The 12,527-nt window shown below is 36.6% G+C and overlaps 1 protein-coding gene across 1 annotated transcript in view; it reads left to right on the top strand.

The window, feature by feature from the left end:
* LOC121388309 overlaps positions 1-11,405 on the top strand; it is a 56,501-nt gene extending 45,096 nt beyond the window's left edge. The window contains exons 3-6 of the mRNA XM_041519600.1: positions 6,599-6,922; positions 8,799-8,828; positions 9,778-9,832; positions 10,774-11,405. Coding sequence (XP_041375534.1) covers positions 6,599-6,922; positions 8,799-8,828; positions 9,778-9,832; positions 10,774-10,819 — 455 coding nt within the window. The 3' untranslated portion in view covers positions 10,820-11,405. The remainder of the gene's footprint in view (positions 1-6,598; positions 6,923-8,798; positions 8,829-9,777; positions 9,833-10,773) is intronic.
* Positions 11,406-12,527: the final 1,122 nt, after the last annotated feature.

The following is a 12,527-nucleotide window of genomic DNA, read 5'->3' on the forward strand; positions in this document are numbered from 1 at the left end:
TTTTCCATCTCTTATTACGCCATTACGCCCGTAATCTGAAAGATTACGGCAAATCCGCATTTTCCTGTTTTTTGGGAGGTTTTTTGTTGTAATAACCTACCACCCCTACGAATCACATAAATTGGACTCGCCCAACTAGCAGCAAATGCGCACGGAAGTTTTTTTTGCACGCACAACGCACTTCGGGATAGCTTGTGAAACGACGCCATTTTGTAAAGATGTCGAAAAAACGCGAACGATCAGAGCTATATGAACTGTGCAAAGCTCAGAAAAAGCTAAAAGCAGTACAGAAGTATAAACAGGACTACAGCAATGAGTGGCCTGTTTTGAAGGCCAGTTCTGTTAGTAATACTAGTGCATTTTGCACTTTAGGTCGTGTTGATTTTTCTGTTGCCCATGGCGGGAAAAACTATTGCCAAAGGCACATCAAAATGAAGAAACACCAGGACATCGTTGAGGCCAGCGATAAAACAATTCATAAACAAATATCTGGATATTTTACACAGCAAAAGGGTTTATACGACGGGTCACAATTCACACGAAAATGATTACTCTTTCCCGTTTTTAAATGTTGGCAGTTATGCGCATACTTTTTCTTTATTTTTTAACCAATCTTATCCTAAAATGTTAAACAGTACGCGGATAAAAACATTTGGGATTGCCTGATTTAATTATTTCCAATTTCGTTTGGTGGTTAGAAGAAAAATACATTGATACCTACAAAATGACTGAAAGAAAGAAATGTTTTATTTAACGACGCACTCAACACATTTTATTTACGGTTATATGGCGTCAGACATATGGTTAAGGACCACACAGATTTTGAAAGGAAACGCGCTGTCGCCACTACATGGGCTACTCTTTCCGATTAGCAGCAAGGGATCTTTTATTTGCGCTTCCCACAGGCAGGATAGCACAAACCATGACCTTTGTTGAACCAGGTATGGATCACTGGTCGGTGCAAGTTGTTTACACCTACCCATTGAGCCTTGCGGAGCACTCAGGGTTTGGAGTCGATATCTGGATTAAAAATACCATGCCTCGGCTGGGATCCGAACCCAGTACCTACCAGCCCGTAGACTGATGGCCTAACCACGACGCCACCGAGGCCGGTACAAAATTACTGAATACAAAAATCTATATTTCGCTACTACGAAACATTAGGATGACACAAAATGTATTATCACTTCATTCAGATTATTGTTTGACACCAAAAGTTACTTATCGGTAACAGAACCGATGGGGTAATGTAGGTCTATTGTAATGTAAATGGCAGCTTTCATGTTGGTCCTAGTATATAATTAGTTTTATATTTTTTTTAAATTATTTATTGATGATAGGACATTTGATGTAGAAAAACTACGAAAATCGTTCATATTGCATTCTCGTTTGATTATTGTGACCCATTAAAATTTGCATTTGTATCTGTACTACTGAAAAAAATGTGTTTGTCTAAACACTAAAACCACACGAACGACATATTGGTTTATTAAAAATTCAAATCGTATGCCCTGATTCATATACGCATACACTATATCAGAGCTCGAAACGACGTGTGGCCAGGTCGCAATATTCGACCAATGTTCCGTTTGGGCGACTTAAATATATATATTTTTTAAATGGCGTTAGTTGTCCAAATAATATCATTTGGGCGATCTTATTTCTATAATATATGAGACACTATTAATAATTGTATGACATTCATTTATTTTACATTAACATCTTGCTCGTGGTTCGCAAAACTGAACATATCGGCTTACCCTAATTTACCATCATTCATTTATATTATAAACATGTTGTAGACCGAATGCAATAAGGTGTAGTCTTTATAAGACAAAGACCTTCTGATCCAGTTGGTAACCATTCGGAACATCTGGGCCGAATACGCGATCAAATCCGAACATTCTCGAATGCCGTCTTAGTTTTTGTTATTTGCTTCGTAATGTTTCGATTTCTGGGGGGGGGGGGGGGGGGGGAGGGGGGGTTAAATCTCGTTTTAATTGCGCTATTTAATTGGCCAGTTAATTTTGTGCCTATTGAATAAACTAATGACATGCATTGTTACCATTTTTGGAGTAAAATCATGATCATGATGTCCTCTGCCGGGTGGAATGTTCTTAAACGCACAGCAAGAAGCAAAGGAAAAAAAGCAAGCATGCCACGGAAGTTTACTTTGTTTTCCTGTTCTGTCTAGCGCAAATGAAGTTAGGTTCTTTTAGGATAAGGAGAACCATAACCCCACCCTCGCTTGTATCTATTTCTTACAAATACGTATATTAAACACTGAACACGTGAACAACACGTTATCAATAATTATGTAGCCCAGTATGCTTACTTACATATTTCGCTTAAAACCTGAAATACTAATATTTCGTGTTTAGTGGCCCAGATATTTGTTTTTGGGCCATCATATGTTTTGGCGTGTTTCGAGCCCTGTATATATAAATTCATACATTACATTAATGCATGTATGCTATGGCTCCTAATGTTGCTGTTTAGCGCCTAAACACAATAGAAGTAGACACTCACTGTTTGGCTCCTGAACAAAACCGTTACCGTAGAAGGCTGACTTGTACGTTTACTTGAAACTGATCTTCATGTGATGAAAAAGATCTCTGCCATCTTCTTAGGTTCTTCAAAACAAACAGCGCAATAAGCATGTCAACTTTTACTCCCGTGTTTATATTGACGTAAATCTTTGAGCAGCGTTTATGAATAAGTCAATATTTATTTGATCTAAAATAGAATGAACTAACAATTAAAGTCACCTTTAGTATTTTATTTGCATGCCCCAAACCTAAGACTATATATCAGGATTATCAGGAATACATATTATTACATCTTGCGCCGTCAATGAGTCTGATACCAAGATGACACATGTTGTATCTGTAAAACGTTTCAGCCTTTTTCGTGCACATTTTAGATCATCTGGTGCAGGCTGTTTACAAAATTAGCAAATTGTGTGTATCCAAATACATAGTTCATACCTCCACAAAACCCCCCACAAAAAAACCCCAACAACAAACAAACAAACAAACCAAACAAACAAGAATAACAAGAAAGAAAGGAACCGAATTAATGATGTTGCTGAAAAAGAAAAACCCCACCACAAAAAAAACCCACAAAAAAACCCCTGTATGAATACGCCCTGCAGCTGTGTGTTTGGGATATTTCTGACACGCTTAATGTCCTGAATGTTTCTGATATAGGGGCTTGGAAGTGTTTTGTTAAAAAGTCCAGGAAGAGGGACCTGTGCTTCCCTACTTGAGAACAAAAATGTGCGGTTTTTATATGCTGATTATATATATATATATATATATATATATATATATATATATATATATATATATATTGCTTGTGACCCATCGCCAGAGACTGCCCCGTTATTAGAGATGTCGTTCAAACGAGCCTGAAATCCATGTATATTTACTTACCTACATATTCAGTGTTCGAGATTGACGGTATCCCGATATCCTAGGGATACCAGAATTTAATTGTGGATACCAGACTTCAAGAACCCAGTATCCCACCGGGATGCCATATAATGTTTGTTTTTGTTTTTTAATCCTGCGTTTTTAGTTTCACTTAAAAAATGTAAGTCGTCATTTTCTGGTAAGTTAAGTAAAAGTATTTTCGAGCTCGTACCCAGTCTAATGCTATGCCATAACAATACCCCCCCCCCCCCCCCCCCTCCCCCAACTTGTACCCAGTCTAATGCTACACTGGAGCAATAGCTGCGTAGCAATAGACTGGGAACCGCTAAGTCATTATTGTTTTTGTTGGATGTTTTCTCACTTCAAATTTTATTTGAGGTATTGATTCCACATCTGCAGAAAATTGATACAGGTAGGTTTATCATCAGTAATGTCAGAAACACTTATAGATTACTGCTAAATATTAACATATGTCTATATTACTCAAAAATAAATGCAGCAAATGTTTTTGCTGATTCCGTTTGATTGCTAATATCACAAATTCCGTGATTTTGATTGTGACGTACAGGGCTTCTAGAATTTTATAAAAATCCACTAGCCATGGATCATTGATTTTAAAAATGTACTAGCCATGATTAAAAATGTACTAGCCATGATTAAAATTCTACTAGCCCTACTTTAAATAAATACAATTTAATTAATAGTAATAATCAGATATGTCACCTGAAGAGGGAGAGAGAGCTTAAACATCCTTGGATTGGGGGTGGAAAGAGGTGGGAGGGGGAGGGGGGCAAGACTTTCATATTTACAAAATATGTAAATGCAGAATTTGACATGTGTTTTTTCCCCACTAGCTGTTGGGCTAGATATAGTAGTTATTTACTAGCCCAACACTTAATATCACTAGCCATGGGAGCGGAGCTACCATAATAAAAGCCCTGGATGTAGCAATAGCCTGGGAACGAGAACATTGTCATCCATGTTTGTTATGATGTTATTTATGAATTTCATTTAAGTGGGATACTAAATTCTCAGGTGGGTTACTAGATTTTGAAATGTTAGTATCCAACTGGGAAACTGCCCAAAATTTTAAATCTTGAACACTGATATTATAAAATGGATCTTATAGAAAAAAACCTTATTTATAGGTTGATAAAAGAATACGATGTAATATAGGCACTTCCCAACACTAATACAAAATGTCTGCCTTGTCGTTTAGGTTGAATTTCATATAGTGGTCTCGCCCGTTTAATTGTATCCAATATTATGTCAAATACATGACTTTTCTTACACCAAGTGTGTACCATATTAATGAACAATGGTCCATGAGCTAACGGACAAGGCATGATCGCATGTCAAATGATTTATCTTAATAATTAAATACACATTAGTTTGTTGTAAATAAATGTGTAAGTAATTTAAACTATCGTCATAATTCAGCATAACAAATGGTAAAAATATCCTGCAAACGAACATCCTTACAATTAATTGCATAGCGAGCAGTGGGTACTGTTTGTTTGTTTGTTTTCTTTTGTTTTTGTTGTGTTTTTACTGTATTCAATTATATAAGATCAGACACGTACGTGCATGCGTGCATGCATGCATACATGCATACATACATACATACATGGGACAATTTGTGAGGCCAGAAAGGATTTAATTATCCCCTGCGCCAGTGCGTTAATATCTATGTATGCAACAGTCAACCTCGACATACATACAATATATAGATATTCATACATCAATACATACTAGCCAGTGCCAGGTCTGCCCACTGTTTCATGCACGTAAGCGGGATCGACCGCGTAGATTGTAGGCCCCATGCATATGGTTGAGTTAAAGAAACTTCCTTTTTATGGAAGCTTCGATAGCTCAGAGCGTATCGTGGTTAGTCTTGCAATTTTCGGGCGATTCGATACCACAGGTTCAAGTCCCAGCAACGGCATGGGACAATTTGTGAGGCCAGAAAAGATTTAATTATCCCCTGCGTCAGTGCGTTAATATCTATGTATGTAACAGTCAACCTCGACATACATACAATATATAGATATTCATACATCAGTACATACTAGCCAGTGCCAGGTCTGCCCACTGTTTCATGCACGTAAGCGGGATCGACCGCGTAGATTGTAGGCCCCATGCATATGGTTGAGTTAAAGAAACTTCCTTTTATGGAAGCTTCGATAGCTCAGAGCGTATCGTGATTAGTCTTGCAATTTTCGGGCGATTCGATGCCACAGGTTCAAGTCCCAGCAACGGCATGGGACAATTTGTGAGGCCAGAAAAGATTTAATTATCCCCTGCGTCAGTGCGTTAATATCTATGTATGTAACAGTCAACCTCGACATACATACAATATATAGATATTCATACATCAGTACATACTAGCCAGTGCCAGGTCTGCCCACTGTTTCATGCACGTAAGCGGGATCGACCGCGTAGATTGTAGGCCCCATGCATATGGTTGAGTTAAAGAAACTTCCTTTTATGGAAGCTTCGATAGCTCAGAGCGTATCGTGGTTAGTCTTGCAATTTGCGGGCGAATCGGTGCCACAGGTTCGAGTCCCAGCAAAGGCATGGGACAATTTTTGAGGCCAGAAAGGATTTAATTATCCCCTGCGCCTGTGCGTTAATATCTATGTATGTAATAGTCAACCTCGACATACATACAATATATAGATATTCATACATCAATACATACATACATACATGCATACATAGTGTGGTCCCCTCTCATAGTGGGTTGCCCCCACTCATCCAATCTAAAATCCTGGCTACGACAGTGCATTATTACAATAACATTTTTGTTCTTACTCTTTATTTGTTTAAATTGTTATTTTTGTTGAAAATGTGTTTAAAATGTGCATGCGATAGCGGTCCAATAGTATATTACGGGCTCTCAAAGGTTGAAGACGAACATAGCTTACTGACGTAATCGTGTTACGGAACGATGAATATACATTTATGCCTGTAATAAAGTTAGCACACCTCGGAGACTTGGGCACGTTTGATATGTTATTACTATAGATATTGTGCAACTATCATGACAAATTCACCTCTGTACTATTTATTTTCATGTTCAACACTAATTTTGACCTCATGTACCTGGACTAATATATATATATATTTGTTTAATAGTTTTTTTGGTTAATTACTATTTAAAGGTCAACAAGCTAGGACATCCATTGACTGTATGGATCCCGGAATTGAAGGACAGAAGACCGAATTAAAGTGTAGGATAACTGGAACTGTAAGGTCAGGAATAATATGGATTGCACCACGTAATAAAGAGGCAGTCATATGTAACTATCTACAGACGATATGCGAAACGTCTGGTGAATTCCGTGGCCACTACACCGGTGTGATCGATTCGCCCCAACAAAACACATTGGTAATAGAGTCGTTCGATCCAAAAACTGACACTGGTGCATGGTCCTGCAGTGATGGATCGAGTGGCCGACGGTCGTTATGTGTCAAGATCGATCCAAGTAAGTTAATGCAGCATTAATTTCTTTTATTTAGATTTCATAGAAAAATCAGTGGACATTATGGGGGAAAATATGCCTAGATTAAAAAAAAAAAAAAAAATAGTAATAATAACTAATAGTAATAAAAACGAACCAAAGGAAAAAAGAAAAAGAAAACAAGAGTACATTTTTATTTTGTGTTTCGTACACTTATGAACCTACAAAAAAAGAGAACAAAATACGAATATTAAATAAATAAGTAATAAAATACAACGTTTTGGTGTGTGTGTGCGTGCGTGTGTGTGTGGGGGGGGGGGGGGGGGGGCGTGTCCATACCCTGATGAACCTTAAAAAAGACAGAAAAAAAACCCCACAATCCTAATTAATTTGAAGGTCGCTCATTATATATTGTTAACCGGGCATCAATTATACAATAGCAATCTAGTGACACTGTTACTGCCGATATTGCCCTATTATCGACCACTGCAGCAGATCTGCAACACAACTTAAATATGTTTTATCAATATTGCAATAAAGGGAAACTTAAACTAAACGGTAACAAAAGGAAATATTGATTTTTAAAGGTAACACTAAATATTATAAACATCATTTGAAGATTGGAAATAAATATTACAAATACTTAGGAATTACTGTCACAAAATTAAACAACTTTCGAATTAATAAGGATAGACTTGAATAACAGGCTACTAAGGCCATGTACTTTGTTCTTTTTAATTCAAAGGATAATTATCTATCAACCTATCAACTGAATGTAAACTTAAAATGTTTGACTCAATGGTTCTTCCAGTTTTATTATATGGATGCGTAATATGGGGATATGAAAAAGCTAATATATTTAATTTTGTTAAAATACACATTTTAAAACACATCCTACCTGGTAATAAGAAAGCAGAGAGAGAGAGAGAGAGAGAGAGAGAGAGAGAGAGAGAGAGAGAGAGAGAGAGAGAGAGAGAGAGAGAGAGAGAGAGAGAGAGAGAGACAGACAGAGATAGATGTTATTACTCTCTCGCATAATACCATTTTTATTTCTGGTAATAATCTCTTTATCATATAAGCTCAAGGTTAATACAACGTGTTTTTGTAAACTGTACACGCAACTTTAATTCCAGTCCGCCATTACTAGATATTCAAATGACGTAAGAATATGTGGTGCGGTGTATTTTTGAATGGAAATGACGTCAAACTCGAATGTCGTCATTTTGGATGTCCTTACATCAAAATAAAGTTATGCCTAACGTTTTTTGTTTTGTGAACGCTGGACAGTTTTCAGTGTCAAATTGCCATTGAAAAGTTTTTATTTGACGACTATAAATGTCAATAAACCTAGTGCCGAGACCTCGACTAATTTACATCTAATTTGCAAAGTTATCAAATTCTTAAAGTATGTGATCTGAAAAATATCACTTACTTTGACTGCACTGAAAATGTAACATATATATATATCATTTAATATTTATAAATAAATAAAATTAAATATGTAAAATAAATATTTATTTATAAATATTAAATGATATATTGTTCTTTTTGTTTACACAAGTACATTGCAAGCGCAACGTTCAGTTCCAGAATGCCACGAGTGGCGAGGAGTTCCCCCAATCTAAAAATAACGCAACGTTAGGAGGGAGCACCATGTTTCCGGAATGCAGCTAGCCTGACAGTCAGTGTACGAGAGCAATCTCGTGCGCGAACTGTCGGGGCCCTCATTACACTCATGTCAGGGAGCATATTAGAGCTGTACGCATCTTGGCGGAGAGGAACTTTAAATCAGATCCTGATGGAAGAGGTTCTAGGGTGGTCTCTGTAACATCATTAAAATAGATTCTTCAGTAATCAGGTTTCAGCTGTTTCATTTACATTTTCCTTTTGTTTATTTTAGCATTTTTCCCAGCGATGATGGGAACTAGTGGTAAGTACGTTGTCTAAGTTTTGCTCTCTTTGTATTAACTATTCCTATAGATTGAAGTAACCCGAGTGAGGGGTGGATATGAGATATGAGACAGCCACAAACGTTCCCAAATTGTAAATCTCGTAATTGTGTATAGGTTACCAAGCCCATACTTTATAATTATTCCAATGCTTGCCTTATCCATTCAGGTAACTCGAAACGTATGTACCTGGGACTTGACCATCACATAATATACTTTGCAATTTAGATCATTTTGTTTGAAAACATGCAGCCAAATTCCCTATGCAAAACAGAATGCAAGTAAAGTAAATGTTCATGAAACAGTTGTATAATTTGAGAGAACCAAACCTTAGTGTTTTGCCGAACAAATTATTTTATTGTTTCATGGAATAACAATCCAAAGATATTTGTTTAGCATAATGCAATACAGTGTAATGCAATGCAATAGAATAGAATAGAATAGAATATATTGAAATAAAATACAATACAATGGAAGACAGTGCAACAACAATACAACACAATGCGTGTGTGTGTGTGTGTGTGTGTGTGTGTGTGTGTGTGTTTGTGTTTGTGTTTATATATATATGTATAACACCCAGAAACATGTCCATACATATTCTTGTGTTTCAGGTGCCTGTGTCTATATATGTGTGTGTGTGTGTGTGTGTGTGTTTTATATATATATATATATATATATATATGCGCAGATACATGTACTTACATATTCTTGTGTTGCAGGTGCCTGTGTCTATATACGTGTGTGTGTGTGTGTGTGTGTGATATATATATATATATATATATATATATATATATAGAGAGAGAGAGAGAGAGAGAGAGAGAGAGAGAGAGAGAGAGAGAGAGAGAGAGAGAGAGAGAGAGAGAGAGAGAGAGAGAGAGAGAGAGAGAGAGAGAGAGCAGATACATGCACATACATATTCTTGTTTTGCAGGTACCTGTGTCCATGCAGCATCAACTTCTATGGTTGTCTTCTGGATCGTTGCCATGTAAGAACAAATTGTTTTGTTTATGTCAACCATTGTTGTTTTGTAGGCCACTTTGAAATGCAGCTGCATATTAATACATTTTACCAACTCATCACAATACCCATATCACATGCCTGATATAGTCACTACCAGGCACGTGTGTTGGAAGGTTAGGGTCTATCAACACACAATTATATATATATATATATATATATATATATAATATATATATATATATATATAGATATATATAATATATATATATATATATATATATATATATAGTATATATATATATATATATATTGTCTGTTCCAATAAAGTACACAAACCACGTTTGCTGACATCTTTCTTTTTAATTTCAACAGTAAACACCACCTTGTACATCAATGAGCGCCCCAACAAGTAAATGCTAAATTAGGTAGAGTATCATTAAATAGATATTTATAAAATATTTACCTGTCAGTTTAATATGAATGACATAATCGACGAAAATCAGTTGTATTCTATTTCCGACAGTACTATAGTTAGAGAAGCATGGAATCAAATACTTTTTTCCCAAATTCCCATTCGAGTATGCATTGTGGAGAAATACGGTCTCGATCGTGGGTTACGTTTCTGTCATTCAGATTTGTTGGGCAACTATGGCCTGCATTCCATTAACGCGATTTGGCACGTGATTTATTGATACAGTGCATTCACATAGGACCTTTCGCATATACGCGATTCCATGCGTGGGTATCACAGTAGACTAAAATATTTAATGGCGTCATTCTGAATGCAATATGTATGACGTCACTATGAGATTAAAGTCTCAGACTCTGTTGCAGTATTGCGTTTAGACAGTGGAGGTTTTATAAGCATGTGACAAGCTGTATGTGTAACTTAATAAAATTAAAATGCTAGCTTGATGTTCGATGTGGTTTCTTTGGTTGAAATGTTTTTGTTCTCTCTATTTACAGACTTGTCGCAACACTACAGACCACTACTTCCATGTCCTTTACCTAACTCAGCTCTGAAGACTGGTCATTGGATAATATTATCAAAAAGTGCATATCACTACTTAATGTATTTCAACTAACTCAGCTCAGAAGACGGTGTTGCTTGGATAATATTATAAAACAAACTGCAGATCACTACTTAATATATTTCAACTAACTCAGCTCTCAAGACAATGTTCATTGGATAATATAAAAACTGAAGATCACTATATCGTCATGGTATTTTTAATTTACCTGAGAGAGAGGGGGGGGGGGGGGGGGGGGGGGGGGGTGGGGGGGTAGAGAGAGCGAGCTAGACGGAGAGTGAGAGGTATGAGGGTGGGATGAGGGGTTTTCTCTCTCTTGGAGAGTTTGCTTTGTTTTGTGTTAGAATGGCAACAGAAAACACTTTTATATCAAATGTCAGAGGTGGAATAATTTGTTACCACTGCAAGTCAATGTTTTCTTTATCTTCTTGTTTTTCCATCATTTATTCGCTAATCGTTAAAAGGTTATTTTTAGAATGTGGTCACGTCCTCTGAGTTTCTGCATGAAAAGCCTGATATTGTACAGGCCGATGTTTATATTTTAACCAGAACGCATTACGTATTCCTTGTTACTTGTTTTGTTGTTAATTGTTTCTTTTGCAATTTTATTGTTATCAAAACTCGTCAGCTGATTTGGCACACTCGCTAATAGTCTATTTGGTAGATCCACATTCAGGAAGTGATGCTGCGAGCGTTTTGTAGCGAATTAAAGCTCATTCCATTTTTGTAATGTACAACATGATTGACTGCTTATTTGGTTAGAAACACATTTTAATGCGTATTTCACCATGTTCACAGGGAAAACAAGATTTGCACGTTTACATGCGCCAATATACCCAGCCGCATTGTATTTGTTATCTATACAAAGCCGACTCCATCTGTACAAGTAGAGACGACTCGATGGGTGATGGTATCATATCATATACTGTGTCCATCAAACATCTGAAATGAAACCGAGCCCAACAAGCTATAACTGTCAGCGTCTTGTTAAAGCAGAGTTGGACAATCCATTGCACTTGTTATATTCATAGATGAGTGATGGTATAGCGTGTTTAACTCAAACTGAGTCCAGTAAGTCATCACCATCAGGGCCTTATTAAAGCTCACAAGGACAGTTTATAGTAATGAACTTGCTATCTTTAAGAGCCACTTGTCATACGTAAGTACAGATGACTAGTGGGTGCTGGTATAGTGTCGTGCACTTTATAGTAATGTACTTGTTATCTTTAAGAATCAGTTGTCCTGTATAAGTACAGACGACTCATTGAGTGCTGGTATAATGTCGTGCAGTATTCATCAAATATCAAACCGAGTTTAGTAAGCTTGTTAGAAGTCACTTGGACAATTCATTGTAAAAGTTAGTTTTACTAAAACACACGAGAGCTATCTAAATATGCCATCCTACAACACAAGCACGTCAGGCGTGCACTCTACAGTCTGCCCCATATAGATTTAGTAGTAATTGACGACGACTGGTTGTCAAAAATTGTGAATCTGTTACATAGAGTAATTTTTAGGGCGTGATCCAACAGGAGCTAGAATATATGACGCATGTTTTTATTAATATTCACTACGCTAGAGAATAATTAAATGTTTAATTATTTGTATATTAAAGGTGGAAACTGTAATATATTCAGCACCACTATTGAAGGGTCACTGTAATAATAATAACACAATAATACTCTATTT

This window comes from Gigantopelta aegis, chromosome 14 (assembly GCF_016097555.1).
Source record: "Gigantopelta aegis isolate Gae_Host chromosome 14, Gae_host_genome, whole genome shotgun sequence".
Classification (NCBI taxonomy): Eukaryota; Metazoa; Mollusca; class Gastropoda; order Neomphalida; family Peltospiridae; genus Gigantopelta; species Gigantopelta aegis.